This window comes from Rhineura floridana, chromosome 3 (assembly GCF_030035675.1).
Source record: "Rhineura floridana isolate rRhiFlo1 chromosome 3, rRhiFlo1.hap2, whole genome shotgun sequence".
Lineage (NCBI taxonomy): Eukaryota > Metazoa > Chordata > Lepidosauria > Squamata > Rhineuridae > Rhineura > Rhineura floridana.
Window position 1 is genome coordinate 22,305,621 of NC_084482.1, and position 15,500 is coordinate 22,321,120.

At 41.4% G+C, this 15,500-nt stretch overlaps 2 protein-coding genes across 5 annotated transcripts in view; both read left to right on the forward strand.

The window, feature by feature from the left end:
- Positions 1-5,567, forward strand: part of BIN2 (bridging integrator 2) — an 80,217-nt gene extending 74,650 nt beyond the window's left edge. For all 3 annotated transcript variants that reach the window (XM_061614943.1, XM_061614945.1, XM_061614944.1), the window contains one exon: positions 470-5,567. In XM_061614943.1, coding sequence (XP_061470927.1) covers positions 470-580 — 111 coding nt within the window. In that variant the 3' untranslated portion in view covers positions 581-5,567. The remainder of the gene's footprint in view (positions 1-469) is intronic.
- Positions 5,568-5,657: 90 nt separating this feature from the next.
- The window catches only part of SMAGP (small cell adhesion glycoprotein), a 37,091-nt gene continuing 27,248 nt past the window's right edge, over positions 5,658-15,500 (forward strand). Inside the window, exon 1 of one of the 2 annotated variants that reach the window (XM_061614951.1) lies at positions 5,658-5,882. The gene's annotated coding sequence lies outside the window, so the exon portion shown is untranslated. The remainder of the gene's footprint in view (positions 5,883-15,500) is intronic. The other variant, XM_061614947.1, reaches the window with a different exon arrangement.

Sequence of the window (15,500 nt, forward strand, 5' to 3'; positions counted from 1 at the left end):
ATTCAAGAATTTAATCTTGCATTTGATGCAAAACATTTCCATTTTCAGGGTGCTTTCACACAACTCTTTGCAATATTGTGGTTTTAAAATGTTTCAACTTACACTATATGGTATTTTACTTTCACAAGCCTTTGGGAGAGCTAAGAATGGAAGTCTGCTCATCCAGATTCGGAGGTCTCGTGTGTGTGTGTGTGTGAGAGAGAGAGAGAGAGAGGTTGAAAAATTTGAATGCTGCTGTTGTAGAACATCATGTTAATGTTTTTGAGATGGGGAGCCTTGAATTTTACTCTGAAAGCTGCATTGTGTAATTTGTGATGTGATTTGTACCTATGTCGTACAATGAGCAGATGGTGTCTTCCATGCCCAAGCAAATGAATAAACTAAACTGAATAAGCATTGACTCTGCAGAGAATATGCTCCTGACTGTGGTTATGGAAATGCCCTGACTAAAGATTTTTTTCTTTTCTAGGGACAAGGATTCCTGATGGGTATAAAGGAAAGGGCCTGGAAGGAGAACCAGGATATGCTCCTGAAAGGCATTTTCCCACAAAGCCTCATAAAAGCTATCCCTTTGGAATAAACTCAGAATCTGAGGTAGAAACAGGATGAAGAGAGAACTCAAAAAAGATGAAGCCCTCCTGTCCAAATGCTGATTTACTAAAGCTCTTTCCTAACTCTGTTTCTCCATCCATAGAACAACTCTGTTTCTCCATCCATACATGCAAATGTGATAACATGTAGATGGCCTTACTTCTCAGATCTCTACTTCTGAATGGTTTTGATGACTGCAGGTCAGGAACTGGCAGTCCATAAGTCAAGTCCAGCCTTCTGAGGGTCACTGCTTGGCCCCTCAGAACCTTTTCAGAGGTTAAAGAGGTGTATAGAGGGGGATAACAGGAATGGCTGGCAGGCTATTTTGCAGGATGGAAACTGGGCATCTTGGCTTCCCACTTCATATTGTCTTCTCAAAGTAGTCCTCTGTCAAAGCTAGTTGCTGACCCTATACCAATTCAGCTAAGTGATGTTTCACTGTATGGATCTGTTGAAAAAATATTAATTAATGTCACCAAAGAATGCTTTGTCACTGGTATTCAGCTTAAGAGCTTATTATGAATTATTACAAAGTACCCACAATGAATGGGTTGATTCTGCTTGGCTTAAGTGAAGTGATGAGGTGGTGGTGGTAGGCATAGGAATGGAGATTTGCTTCTGCTTCATAATGATGAGTTGAAATCCCTAGAACTCTAGGGATGGTTGAGCCTGGCTCACACAATAATAGATAAGGTAATAGGTTTTGGACTGTACCATGTCAAACTGCAGGTGAGGGAATCACAAGATTGAATGCTTCATATATAAAACTCTACATAGAGAAAAATCAAATGTCAAGGAAAAGGGTTCAAACACATCTGCCTGATACAATTGTTTTGTAGGTTCAAATTACTTCCACCTCACATGGGGAAGCATTCATCCATGTCAATCTCCCACCTGTAATCTGAAGTGGTACCTTGCAGGAATAGTTTTACCACCTCATCAACTGTTTGGGTGAACTAATTAATGTCTAGGTGTGTAGTAGGGCAAATTCATGAACTTATATTATGGCTTCCAGGCTTGGCTTTTTCCCATTTGCATTACACACAGAGCCACCTGCACGCCCACCCTGTAACAATGCTATCTATTCAGCACATTTTTCTTTGTTATCCGTTCTTTTATCACAAGCAGCAGTTGGTTTTACAGAGTGATAACTAAGAATTGCTTTGCTAGATTGGATCGAAGTTTCATTTGTTTCCAAAAGTTGCCATGTGTGTCTTGCGTGCTCAGGACATTAACATTATTGTTGTCCCTGATTGTTTGTCCCCAGTATTTGGTAGTGATCAGTGGTCTGCCTCTGTGCATTAAGATTCCATTTAGCTATCATGGCTCATAGCCACTGATAAGACCTATATCCTATGGCAAGGGTGACTAGCCCACAGGCCACATCTGGCTTTCAAAGAGTTTTTGTTACCCTCAAGAAAATTAAATTGCTGACTATTCTCATTGGTACCTTGCTGTGTGGCCCTCCAAGGCTCTCTCCAAATTTGCCCATTAAAAAGTTTTTTACTGATTGCTGCCGTGCCCCCCCCCCAGCAATTCTGTGATGCTGAAAGGCTTTTGTGCCGCCCTCCAGACTCCCCAACACCTATCCTTTAAAATTGGTCATGCCCATTTTAACATTTTGGTCACAGACGCTTTGAAATGCAGCCCCCGATCATGGGTCAATGCGGTCCTTGGCCTGAAAAAGGTTAACCACCCCTGTTCTATGAATTTATCTCATCTGGAATCAGAAAACTTATTTCTAGATGAATAACAATAATAGTGCTCTATGCTATTGGGAAAATGTATTTTATCTTTTGGATGTAATATTTTTATACATTTTAAAATCCTAATGCATAGTACAATATTGGAACTGATGGCTGATTCAGAGAACAAATTCCATATACTCCTCCTGGCTGAGCATCAATACGCATGCCGTCAGCACTCAATGGTATAGGAAGTGTTCCAAAGGAACAACAGAGTGCATCTGCACTACAACTAAACTGGTTTGATTCTCTTTCCTCATAAAGCCCTAGGAACTGTACGTTTGTGAGGACAGCAAGTAACAGAGAATGTTTAACATCCCTTGCAATACCTACAATGCCCAGGATTCTTTTGAAAGAAGCCATGACATATAAGTTGGTATAAAATTGGTATCTCTAGTATAGATATGCTTGCAATTACCTTTTCTGTCAGACCTTCCCTTCTATTCATCCCCCCTTCCCATCATATCATGTTATGTCCTAGAAAGGTGACTGTGCTGATGACTGTTGCCAAAAGGCAACATGAACAGTTTCCAAAAAGGGTGCTTTTTCATGCTTCCAATGTCTATATGTACTTTTTTTTTTAAGTTGGGGGGGTGTCAGAAGACTTCCAGTAAACAGCACCAGACGGGACAATGTTTCATGTGCAAAACATGTTTACATCTAGCAGGGACTGCACAACGCATGCCTTGTCCTGCCAATTTAGTGGAGATCAGCACAAATTGAAGTGTCCTGCACATCTGGATTCCAAAGAGAAAGTCAAGAAAGGATAACCAAAATAGAACCTTATTGACAAGTCCTTCTTATTACTGGCCTTAGTGCTTGGGGGATGATACAGGCTCAACATTGGAATAAATAGATAAAAATACTTAAATTGTGAACATTTGGAAATTGCACGTGAGATTCTTCTCACCACTTTGTGGAGGTGGGTGGGAAATCTATTCCTTATTCCCCTACATCTAATGGTCACATCTTTTATTATTAAATGTGTCCTGGAGAATTAACATGCAACTTCTCTGTACATTATAAGTATTTTGCTGTGTGTGTATACACATGGTTGAAAGCCATGATTAACCATACCATCCTGGTATGTGTGTGCATATGCGATGGAGAATTCTTATATTCAAACAATAAATAAAAATATATTATTTTATAAAGCTATAAAGGTTTATAATATTTTAATAAGTTTAGTAGCCAACGAGAACCCTTTTCTTCTTGAAGCTGTCTTCCCTGACTGTGTTGATTTGTATGGAACAACTAGAACTCTACAAGATAACACTGAACAGACACTGATCATCTCTGAACATATCTGTACTCTCCAAAACGTAGGAAGGACTGCATTAACTAAAATGCTTAGCTCATAAGCTGGAGTACTCAGTTCATGGCGAAAATGTACTGGGGTGTGGACATTGCCAAATTGACTAGAACAATGCAATTCCTATGCAATATCTATGCAATGCCTATGTAATACTGTGTTGTTGTTGTTATGTGCCTCCAAGTCGACTACGACTTATGGCGACCCTATGAATCAGCGACCTCCAAGAGCATCTGTCATGAACCACCCTGTTCAGATCTTGTAAGTTCAGGTCTGTGGCTTCCTTTATGGAATTGATCCATCTCTTGTTTGGCCTTCCTCTTTTTCTACTCCCTTCTGTTTTTCCCAGCATTATTATCTTTTCTAGTGAATCATGTCTTCTCATTATGTGTCCAAAGTATGATAACCTCAGTTTCATCATTTTAGCTTCTAGTGATAGTTCTGGTTTAATTTGTTCTAACACCCAATTATTTGTCTTTTTCACAGTCCATGGTATCTGCAAAGCTCTCCTCCAACACCACATTTCAAATGCGTTGATTTTGCTCTTATCAGTTTTTTCACTGTCCAACTTTCACAGTCATACATAGAGATCGGGAATACCATGGTCTGAATGATCCTGACTTTAGTGTTCAGTGATACATCTTTACATTTGAGGACCTTTTCTAGTTCTCTCACAGCTGCCCTCCCCAGTCCTAGCCTTCTTCTGATTTCTTGACTATTGTCTCCATTTTGGTTAATGACTGTGCCAAGGAATTGATAATCCTTGAGAAGTTCAATGTCCTCAATGTCAACTGTAAAGTTGCATAAATCTTCTGTTGTCATTACTTTAGTCTTTTTGACGTTCAGCTGTAGTCCTGCTTTCATGCTTTCCTCTTTAACTTTCATCAGCATTCGTTTCAAATCATTACTGGTTTCTGCTAGTAGTATGGTATCGTCTGCATATGTTAAAATTATTGATATTTCTCCCTCCAGTTTTCACACCTCCTTCATCTTGGTGCAATCCTGCTTTCCGTACGATATGTTCTGCGTATAGATTAAATAAATAGGGTGATAAAATACACCCCTGTCTCACACCCTTTCCGATGGGGAACCAATCGGTTTCTCCATATTCTGTCCTAACAGTAGCCTCTTGTGCAGAGTATAGGTTGTGCATCAGGACAATCAGATGCTGTGGCACCCCCATTGCTTTTAAAGCATTCCATAGATTTCATGATCTAAACAGTCAAAGGCTTTGCTGTAATCTATAAAGCACAGGGTGATTTTCTTCTGAAATTCCTTTGTCCGTTCCATTATCCAGTGTATGTTTGCGATATGATCTCTGGTACAATGCCTATGTAATACTGTAATGCCTAGGTAATACTGATGTGTAAACTGCTGATTCGTTAATGCTAATTTCTTTGCCCTGAAGTGTATAAAAACTCCAGGCAAGCAGTACCATGTTGTAGTTCTCCATTCACTCAGAGGGAGACTGACCAAGCGTATGCACCTGTTTGGCCACTGTGAGAACAGGATGCTGGACTAGACGGGCCACTGGCCTGATCCAGCAGGCTCTTCTTATGTTCTTATGCTTGTCATCCAATAAAGGCCTACCTTTTTGCTGCAAGCCCCAGTCTAACAAACTACAAAATTCCCTGTCATGTGTGCATACTTGTCCGTATGTTCATCAAAATATACCTGTATGTGATTTTACACATGGCCATCTATATGTAGATTTCATGTTAATTCCTTCACAGTAACACATGGAGTGGCCTCATGGCTTGTATCTAAGTTTCCTTTGAATGTCAGGCTGACCTACATAAGATAACTCCAGGAAGATGGTGGTTCAGGAGGACCACAACAATGATATTTGCTTGCCTTGATCCTCCCTCCCCTTTTTATTATGTAAAACCAACATATTCTAATAAAACGAGTTCTGATGAGCCTAGTTGCCCTGTGTGATCAGTCTATGAGCACAGGAATACTGTGGGCCTTGTGTGCTTGCCTGCCTCTCATCAGCATTACAAAGAGTTAATGAGGGGAGTAAGCATTCTGATGACTCTGCTGTTTATTATCAATGTAGTGAAACTGGAAAGGTGAGGTGGAAAGGGGAACGCCTTAGCCTAGTCACCAGAAAGCTAGGCAGCTGCAAGAGGAAACTGAAGCTGGGAGAGGTACCCAGGCTAGCTGGAGCTTGGAAAGGCACTCAGCCAACAACACAGCACCAATAAGTTTTTGCCCCAATGTCATCTTATCAGGTAAGAAGAATGAGAGTGGGGGGGAGCCAGTTTCTAAGTCTGGAATTAACGGAGAGCTATTCCTCTTCTGTGTGATGCCTATATCTGGGTTAGAATTTAAAAACACAGGGGACTGGTGCTACCTCTGTCCTGTATCTCTCTGGGCATGCCTACACTTGAGCCTCTCACATGTGCTCCATCGCACAACCAACCCTTGTATTCGGCATCATGCCCTATGTCTAAAAGGCATTTGTAGAGAGGTTTCTCAAAGGTTCATAAGGGCTTTTGATGTACCGACAGGCAATCAGAACGCTTTAAAAACTAGAAAGCTTTTTTGTAAATGAGGGTTGAAATGTAAGGTATTTTGTATTTGCAATACTTTTCTATGTATGACATGATTAAGGGGATTCTTAAGAAATAATGGGGTACAGTTCTTTGCCATAGTCTCCCTTCTTCAAATCTGGCGCTTGTTGTAAATGCAAGCTGCAAGTCCTCAATTAATACTCTAAGAATGAAAGAGAAACAAAACGTGTATAGAATACAAGAAGGGGAAGCTGAGTGCACAACAATAACATCTCCCATGGCTTTGTTCTGCAAGATTGATCTTTCATTAAAGGGAACAAAATGAAACGAGGGAAATGGGGCGGAAGGCTCTTCATTCATGCTCATTTTGCACTGGTTACGGTTATAGTAGACAATTTTCTCCAGTTCAAAATTGTAAAGGATCACAGATTACATTGTCAAGGAACACAAACATCATGTGGACTGGCTACTATTTATATCTGAGTTTGGGTTTCTAGTGTTGGCATCTACACAACTGAATAAAACATCGCTCCCCCACAACGTTTAGGGAAGGTGACTGAGAGGGCTGTGGCACAGCAATTGCAAGTGCTCATGGGTGAAACAGATTATGTTGACCCATTCCAATCTGGGTTCAGGCCTGGTTATAGGACTGAATGGGCCTTGATTGCCCTGATGGATGATGGACAGGGGGAGTGTGACACTGGTATTCTTACTTGATCTCTTAGTGGCTTTTGATACCATTGACCATTGCATCCTTCTGAGCTGACTTGGTAAGATGGGTACCATAGGCACTGTTTTACAGTTGTTCCAATCCTATCTCCAGGGTTGTTTTCAGAGAATAGTATTTGGTGATTGTCTTCCCCCCGCCCCCCGGCTGTTGTGCTGTGGAGTGCCGCAGGGTACCATCTTGTCCCCAATGCTGTTTGACATCAATATGAAGCCCTTGGGAGTATTCATCAGGAGATGTGGGGTGAGGTGTCAGCAGTATGTTTGTGTTGGTATTGTTTTTTAAGATGTTTTTAAGCTTTTTAAAATATGTTTTAAAGATATTTTATTTTAATATGTTTTTAAAGATGTTTTGTTTTAATATATTTTAAAGTCTGTTTTTTAAGATGATTTAGAGCATTTTTAGTGTTTTTGTTTGCTGCCCTGGGCTTCTGGGAGGAAGGGCAGGATATACATTTAATAAATAAATGAACAAACAAACTTCCTGAAAATGGTGACCAAACTGCAGATTACATGCAAATATGGGTAATGATAGGCTGGAACCCCCACCCCTCCTTTTATTCCTTTTTCTTTAAAAGTCACTTTAGGAAGAGGCAATTGAAATCAGGGATATTTCAGGACAGAGTCAAGCCCAAGTTCAAAATCAACCCCTCCTGAAGCAGCTATTCAGGTGGAGATGGTGGTGGTTGTGGAGATGCCATCACTCTATTGTTATATTAATTCTCATGTACTCAGTAGCTTAAATTAGCACTCATTTGGTCCTAAGATGTTTAGGTTTCTTAGCTAGCTGTTATGTTCAGAAGATTGATGAAAAGCAAATGTGCTTCACCACCAAAGCCACTCCTCTCTCTAGCTGCTAATGCTGGATAAAATGTGCAAGGGAAATAAATTATATGTTCTCTAGCCAATATTATGTTAACATTGAAAAATCATTTAAGGGCAGGACATGTGTGAAAATGCTGTTAGCGTTAATGTGTGAAAATGCCCTTAAAAGTATATTTTCATATGTGAAATGAAATGTACCATTTCTGATTTTGAATACACAGGCATGTAGTTGCTTATTCTATTAACAACTGTATAGGAAAGTGAATTTACAATCTCATTTCAACCTCGGAGCACTTCAGATCTGCTCTCGTCAATCTGAAACAGGTTCTTGGTCCTGCATCTGGCTTTATTAGGGTAATGTCTGCTTTGTAAATAAAATGGATGGCAAAATCAAGCAGCATCCACTCCCACAGTGGTAGGATGATTTCTTTAAAATGGGAGAAATCTTCCATTGGCTCTGGGGCGACCCCTCGCACTCCTGTGAAGTTCATAGGAACATAGGAGGCTGCCTTATACTGAATCAGACCCTTGGTCCATCTAGCTCAGTATTGTCCACACTGACTGGCAGCGACTCTCCAGTTTCAGGCACAGAGCTCTCCCAGCCCTACCTGGAGATACCAGGGATTGAACCTGGGGCCTTCTGCATGCAAGGCAGATGCTCCAGCACTAGACTACAGCCCTTCCCCAGAGTTCAGGGAGAAAAGGCTGCTGTTTAATCAAGGGTAACTGATAAAGAAGAGGGAGAGGTGGAGCCCATTTCCTAGGACTTAGCCAGTGTGGTGCAGTGGTTAGAGTGCCAGACTACGACCTGGGAGACCAGGGTTCAAATCCCCACACAGCCATGAAGCTCACTGGGTGACCTTGGGCCAGTCACTGCCTCTCAGCCTCATGAAAACCCTATTCGTAGCGTCGGCATAAGTCGGAATCGACTTGAAGGCGGTACATTTACAGTAGTAAGACCTCTCTTAAAGAAACCTTCCTTAGACCCAGATGACCTGAACAACTATAGACCGGTGGCGAATGTCCCCTTTTTGGGCAAGGTTCTGGAGCAGGTGGTTGCCGGTCAGCTCCAGGTGCTCTTGGATGAGACTGATTATCTGGATCCATTTCAATCCGGTTTTAGGCCTGGTTTTGGCACTGAAACAGCCTTGGTCGCCCTGTATGATGACCTTTGTCGGGAGAGGGACAGAGGGAGTGTGACTCTGTTGATTCTCCTTGATCTCTCAGCGGCGTTTGATACCATCGACCATGGTATCCTTCTGGGGAGACTCGCGGAGTTGGGAGTTGGAGGCACTGCTTGGCAGTGGTTCCGCTCCTACTTGGCGGATCGTCACCAGAAGGTAGTACTTGGGGAACATTGCTCGACTCCTTGGACTCTCCATTGTGGAGTCCCTCAGGAGTCGGTTTTGTCCCCCATGCTTTTTAACATCTACATGCAGCCTCTAGGTGCCGTCATCAGGAGTTTTGGAGTGCGTTGCCACCAGTACGCTGATGACACGCAGCTCTATTTCTCCTTTTCATCTTCTACAGGTGAGTCTGTGGATGTGCTGAATCACTGCCTGACCGCGATAATGGACTGGATGAGAGCTAATAAACTGAGACTCAATCCAGACAAGACTGAGACACTGTTGGTGAATGCCTTCCCTGCCCAGATGGTGGATGCTTACCCTGTTCTAGATGGGGTTACACTCCCCTTGAAGGAACAGGTTCGTAGTCTTGGGGTTCTTTTCGATCCTTCCTTGTCTCTGGAGGCGCAAGTGGCCACGGTGGCAAGGAATGCATTCTACCACCTTCGGTTGGTAGCCCAGCTACACCCCTATCGGGACAGGGATGACCTCGCCTCAGTTGTTCATGCTCTGGTAACTTCTAGGTTGGATTACTGTAATGCGCTCTACGTAGGGCTGCCCTTGAAAACAGTTCGGAAGCTTCAGCTAGTGCAAAACGCAGCAGCCAGACTGCTGACGAGGACCAGCCGGTCAGCGCATATAACACCTGTTCTGGCCCGTTTGCACTGGCTACCTATTTGCTTCCGAGCCAGATTCAAGGTGCTGGTTTTGACCTATAAAGCCTTACACGGCGTGGGACCGCAGTATCTTGTGGAACGCCTCTCCCGCTATGAACCGACCCGGTCACTTCGCTCAGCGTCTAAGGCCCTCCTCCGGGTACCAACCCATCGGGAAGCCCGGAGGACAGTTACTCGATCTAGGGCCTTTTCTGTAGTGGCCCCCGAATTGTGGAATAGCCTCCCCGAAGAAATACGCCTGGCGCCGACGCTTCTATCTTTTCGGCGCCAGGTTAAGACCTGGCTATGCTCCCAGGCATTTTAATGCGTTTAATGTTACAATTTTAAATCTCTTTGTTTCAGTTTATTTAGTGTGATATTTTGTATTTCTGTACTTTTAATCTTTTGTACACCGCCCAGAGAGCTATTCGCTATGGGCGGTTTAAAAATGAAATAAAATAAATAAATAAAATAAAAATTTACATTTAGGAACCAACCAACCATAAAGTCTTGCTTGCTGTGCCTTGAATGCAGAGCTGAACTGACAGTTCACTTGCAAAGACAGATTGGGAGACAAAGCTGAGCTTGAGAGGAAGGAACCCAAGCTCTGAAGAGTGAACTTGTCATTTCTCTCCCATTCTGTACTCATGAATGGTGTCTTTTCAGTACAAGTTGGGATCCCTTTTAGATTTTGTTTTTTAATTTAATGTTGTATTGCCTTGGGCTCCCCATCTTACAAAATACTTCCAGGATCCCTTCACTTGTCAACTGAAATGGCTGGAGGAGCAGCTGTGATGTCTCCAGTGATAACGTAAAGTAACATGCTTTCAGGGTGTGTTCACACATAAGGTTTAACAACAGTTCTTGAGCCAATCAGTTTCCAATGCAAATGTAAACTCTGTGTTGCCCAAAATGCTTATTCTTGTTACATATGCCTTTTCTTCCTCAAGGATTGCACTATTCTCACAGAAACTGTGTGAGGAGATATCAAAGGCCATGAAACACTTCACAGGAAAACTTGTTCTGAAAGCCTAGCTACAATGCAAACTTACATGGGTTTTACATCAGTTTATCTTTCATTGCTTTCCCAGAGACGCTCAGAATTATATTTTGGCAAAGATGGTAAAAATTGTGTTAGAGATCCCTTCACCCCTCCCTCCTTCTAACCATCATTTTGAGGTTACAGAACGATTATTATACCACTTTTAAGTTTGTACTGTACATATACATATGGCTTGGATCCTAAAATAAGTCAACTTGAGGAAATTCATAGGAGGAAAAGTTCCTGTCCCCTCCTCCTCCCCCAGCAGGCATCTGCACCCCATGAAAAGCCTCCCCAGTGCAACAAGCCTCCCACCCAAACAATGTGGAATCAGGTGCAGAGGGTGCTGTTGAGGGACAGGGGACTGCCCAGTATCAGGCTTGAATATTAAATTAACTTAAGGAAGTTCACAGAAGCAAAATTTTCCTTCTCCACCTCCCCCCAGCAGACCCTTTGGGCCTTATTCCATTGCTCAGAAGGACCTTCCGGCTCTTTGAAGTGGCTTTTTTGGAGTGGGTGCAGGTGGGCTGCAAAGGGGAGGAGGGGACAGGAAACGTTCCTTCTATGAACTTCCTTGCATTAACATACCTTAAGATCCAAGCCTATGTCTTGTCTACACACCCAACTAAAACAAGTATGTCTGTTCCCCAACCCTACCTCGCATGCCAGACCAAGAAACTTAGAAAATATATTTTATGAGACAGATAGCCTGGGATTGCTCATTATACTTTATTTAAAACATGGCATAGTGGTTAGAGTGTTGGACTATGACCTGGGAAACCAGGGTTCGAATCCCCACACAGCCATGAAGCTCACTGGGTGACCTTGGGCCAGTTGTTGCTTCTTAGACTCAGAGGAAGGCAATGGTAAACCCCCTCTGAATACCGCTTACCATGAAAAGCCTATTCATAGAGTCGCCCATAAGTCGGAATCGACTTGAAGGCAGTCCATCTCCATTTTCAAAACATGACTATTCGATCCTTTCAGTAAAAATGCTTCCTAGGTGGCTAACAACAAAAATGAAAACAAATACAGCAATAAAAACAACTAAAGCATAAAACTACACTAACAATAAAACCATCAGCAATAAAATAGTCATTCATTCATTGGTGATCACTCGTGGCTGAGTAAGATTGTCTTCCAAGATAAGGTCTTTAACAGCGGGTCCGTAAGTGACTGTGGAGGCCAATTCTGTATCCACACAGCTTCCCACAGTGAGGACATAGGTTTCCAGATAGAAGATGGTCGTGATGAGGATTTGCTTGACGTGCCTTCCGCTTAGCTCGTTTGTCCCTTTCGCCCTGTATTCATGCTTCTTCAAAGTCCATAGCACCTTTGATAATAGCCGACTTCCGTTTGGGACGTTCATGGGCCAAGGCTTCCCAGATCTCGATGCTCATGTTACATTTTTTTAGATTCGCTTTAAGAACATCTTTAAACCTCTTTTGCTGTCCACCGATATTCCATTTTCCATCCTTAAGTTGGGAGTAAAGTAGCTGCTTTGGAAGACGGTGATCAGGCATTCGAACAACACGGCCAGTCCAGCGAAGCTGATGTTGAAGGATCATTGTTTCAACACTGGTAGTCTTTGCTTCTTCCGAAATGCTAGCATTAGTCCATCTGTCTTCCCAAGTAATTTTCAGAATTTTAAGGAGACAGTGTGGGTGGAATCTTTCAAGAAGTTGGGACTGGCATTTATAAATGGTCCATGTTTCACAGGCGTACAGTAAGGTCGGTAGTACAATGGCTTTGTAAATAAGCATTTTGGTCTCCCTGTGAATATCCCGATCCTCAAACACTCTATGCTTCATTCGGGAGAATGCGGCACTCGCAGAGCTCAGACGATGTTGAATTTCAGCATCGATATCCGCTTTTACAGAGAGATGGCTGCCAAGGTAGGGGAAGTGATCAAAGTTCTCCAGCGTCACACCATTAAGCTGAATTGATGGTGCTACAGAGGGACTAGTTCGCACCTGTTGATGAAGCACTTTGAGTTTTTTAATATTAAGTGAGAGCCCAAGCTTTCCATATGCTTCTGCAAAGACATTTAGGATAGTTTGAATATCTTCCTCTGAATGTGCGGAGACTACATTATCATAGGCATATTGAAGTTCTACGACAGAGGTTGACATTACTTTCCTTTTTGCTTTCAGCCTACTGAGATTAAAAAGCTTTCCATCTGTTTGATATATGATTTCAACACCAGTAGGAAGTTTCCCCTCTATAAGATATAGAGTCATAGCAATGAAGATAGCAAATAAGGTAGGAGCAATGACACATCCCTGTTTTACACCTGATCCGACTTTGAATGGATCGCTCTGAAATATTGTTATCCAAAATTGTCGCTGTCATGTTGTCATGAAAGAGTCGCAAAATATTCACAAATTTATCAGGGCATCCAGTTTTCAGAAGGATGGTCCAGACAGCTGTTCGATTCACAGTATCAAAGGCCTTAGTCAGATCAATAAATGCCATATATAAAGGTCAATTCTGCTCGCTGCATTTTTCTTGAAGCTGTTGTGCAGTGAAGATCATGTCCACTGTCCCCTTGGAAGGGTGGAAACCATTTTGAGATTTGGGGAGGACATCCTCTGAGCGGTAGGAGGTGATTTGTGAGGATCCTTGCAAGGATTTTACCTGCGGTAGCAAGAAGAGAGATACCTTGATAGTTCCCACAATCTGTTCTATTACCCTTCTTGAAGAGGGTGATAATTATTGCATCCCTAAAGTCTTCCGGGATCTCCTCCCTCATCCAGATTTTTTTGATGAGCTCATGAAGTTGTTTTTTTTTTTTACAATAATTTTTTATTCAAATTTTCATAAAACATAGAAAACAAAATCATAAAACATTCAAAGACAAAAAACAAAACAAAACAAAAATGATTAAACAAAAAAATAAAATAAAATAAAATGTTGACTTCCCATTTGTCACATATCAAATCAGTTATAGGTCTACAATATATAACAATCCTGTCTCTTAAATCATATTATAAAGTCACTTTCCTCCAGTAGTTATCTTAATTAATCATCAAATCTCATAAACATTACTTTATTCTTTCCACAAAAAGTCAAAGAGAGGTTTCAATTCTTTAAGAAATATATCTATCAATTTTTCCCCAAATAAACATGTCAATTAATCCATCTCGTTAATAATTATAATAATCTTATTGTCATAACCATAGTCCAAATAAACATTTCGATTAATCCATCTCATCAGAATCTGTTAGGTCCAATAATTTCAATAGCCATTATTCCATTATCCCTATTAGTTCCATCTTCCATCTTCAATAGTCCTGTTAAGTCCAGTAATTTCAGTGTCCAATCTTCCATTATCAGTATTCCATAATAATCTTGCTGTTGTAGCCATAGTCATATAATAAGAGTCTGATGGGAATTTCCTCTATCCCAAATATTTTCTTGCCATCCATTCTGAATAAGTTGCTGAAATACTGTTGTAAAGTCATATCTGTGTTCTTCTTTTTTACAAAATGCACTGGCTCATCTCTTAAGAGTTTTTCCATTGTCACATGGCTGCAGTTTATTCCATAGATTTTCTCTATATCAAGCTCCATCACATCATTCCAGTCCAGAAGATTATCCAAGCCATTGATAACTTTATCTCTAATATCTTCATTAATTTCTTCAGAGATAACGTTAAATTCCAAACAGTAGATTTTATTTCTAAAATCCATAAACTCCAGATCTTTTTCCAATTCCACATTTGTTCCAATCTCCAGGGCTTGTATCTTCCCTTTATTTTTTCTTTTCTCATCTCTGATCTCATTCTCCTCTCTCACAGGGTCCCCTATTTCTTTAAGCTCCTGCGTCATTTTGCTCAGTTCAATTTTCAGCTCCTTACTACCCTGTCGCAGGGTTTGTTTCGTTATCTCAATCTCATCCATTATTTTCTGAAACCTAATTACTTCCAGATTCTCAGCCACTTTCTTGATTGCCATTTTTAAAACCACGAAAACAAAGCAAAACAAAAATAAAGAAGAACCACTTCTTATTTCAGCAACAATTGGGTTAATATTCCAGGCTTGATGACATCACAGTATAAACAGAGCAACCTGCCTTATCTCTCTTGTGCAAGAATGCAAAACAAATTTAGTTCCCAGCATCAAAACAGTTAGTGGCGTCGTGAAGAAGCAGATTCGTCAAAATAAAGTAGACCAAAAAAAGAATAGTCCCAGACAATATAATATTCCTCGGAATAGAAATCAGGAATAGAAATCCCTCTTCTGTTTATTATCTTTAGAATGCACTTCCAGGACAGCTTTTTGCGACAGAAACAGAGATAAGCTGTTAATTTCGTGAATAACAGAGAAGAGCTATATCTCACCCAGAAGTTGTCCAAAGCCGATCAATCTGACAAATCTCCTTTTGCTGCAACAATTTAAACCAAGTAAAAAAAATAATAGAAAGAAGGGTGCTTGCCTGTTAGTCCGTTCTCTCTTTGAAGAAAAGATAAACGTATCGCTTAAGCAGATAGAGCTTGTTAGAAAGTCCGTCCGGCATTGTTGGCTGGACCTTATCTCATAAATTAATGAAATCCAGTCCTCCCAACAAAAACAGGCTTTGAGGTTGATCTCTACGTTTCTCCCTGCCCGGGAGAAATTTCATCAGTCAAAAAAAAAAATGTTCTGACTGATTTATATCTGAATAAGCTTCTTTTGAGGCGGGAGCCCGTCCCAAAAGCAGGCACAAGCGAAGTCACCCTTCCCGGAAGTCCATGAGCTCA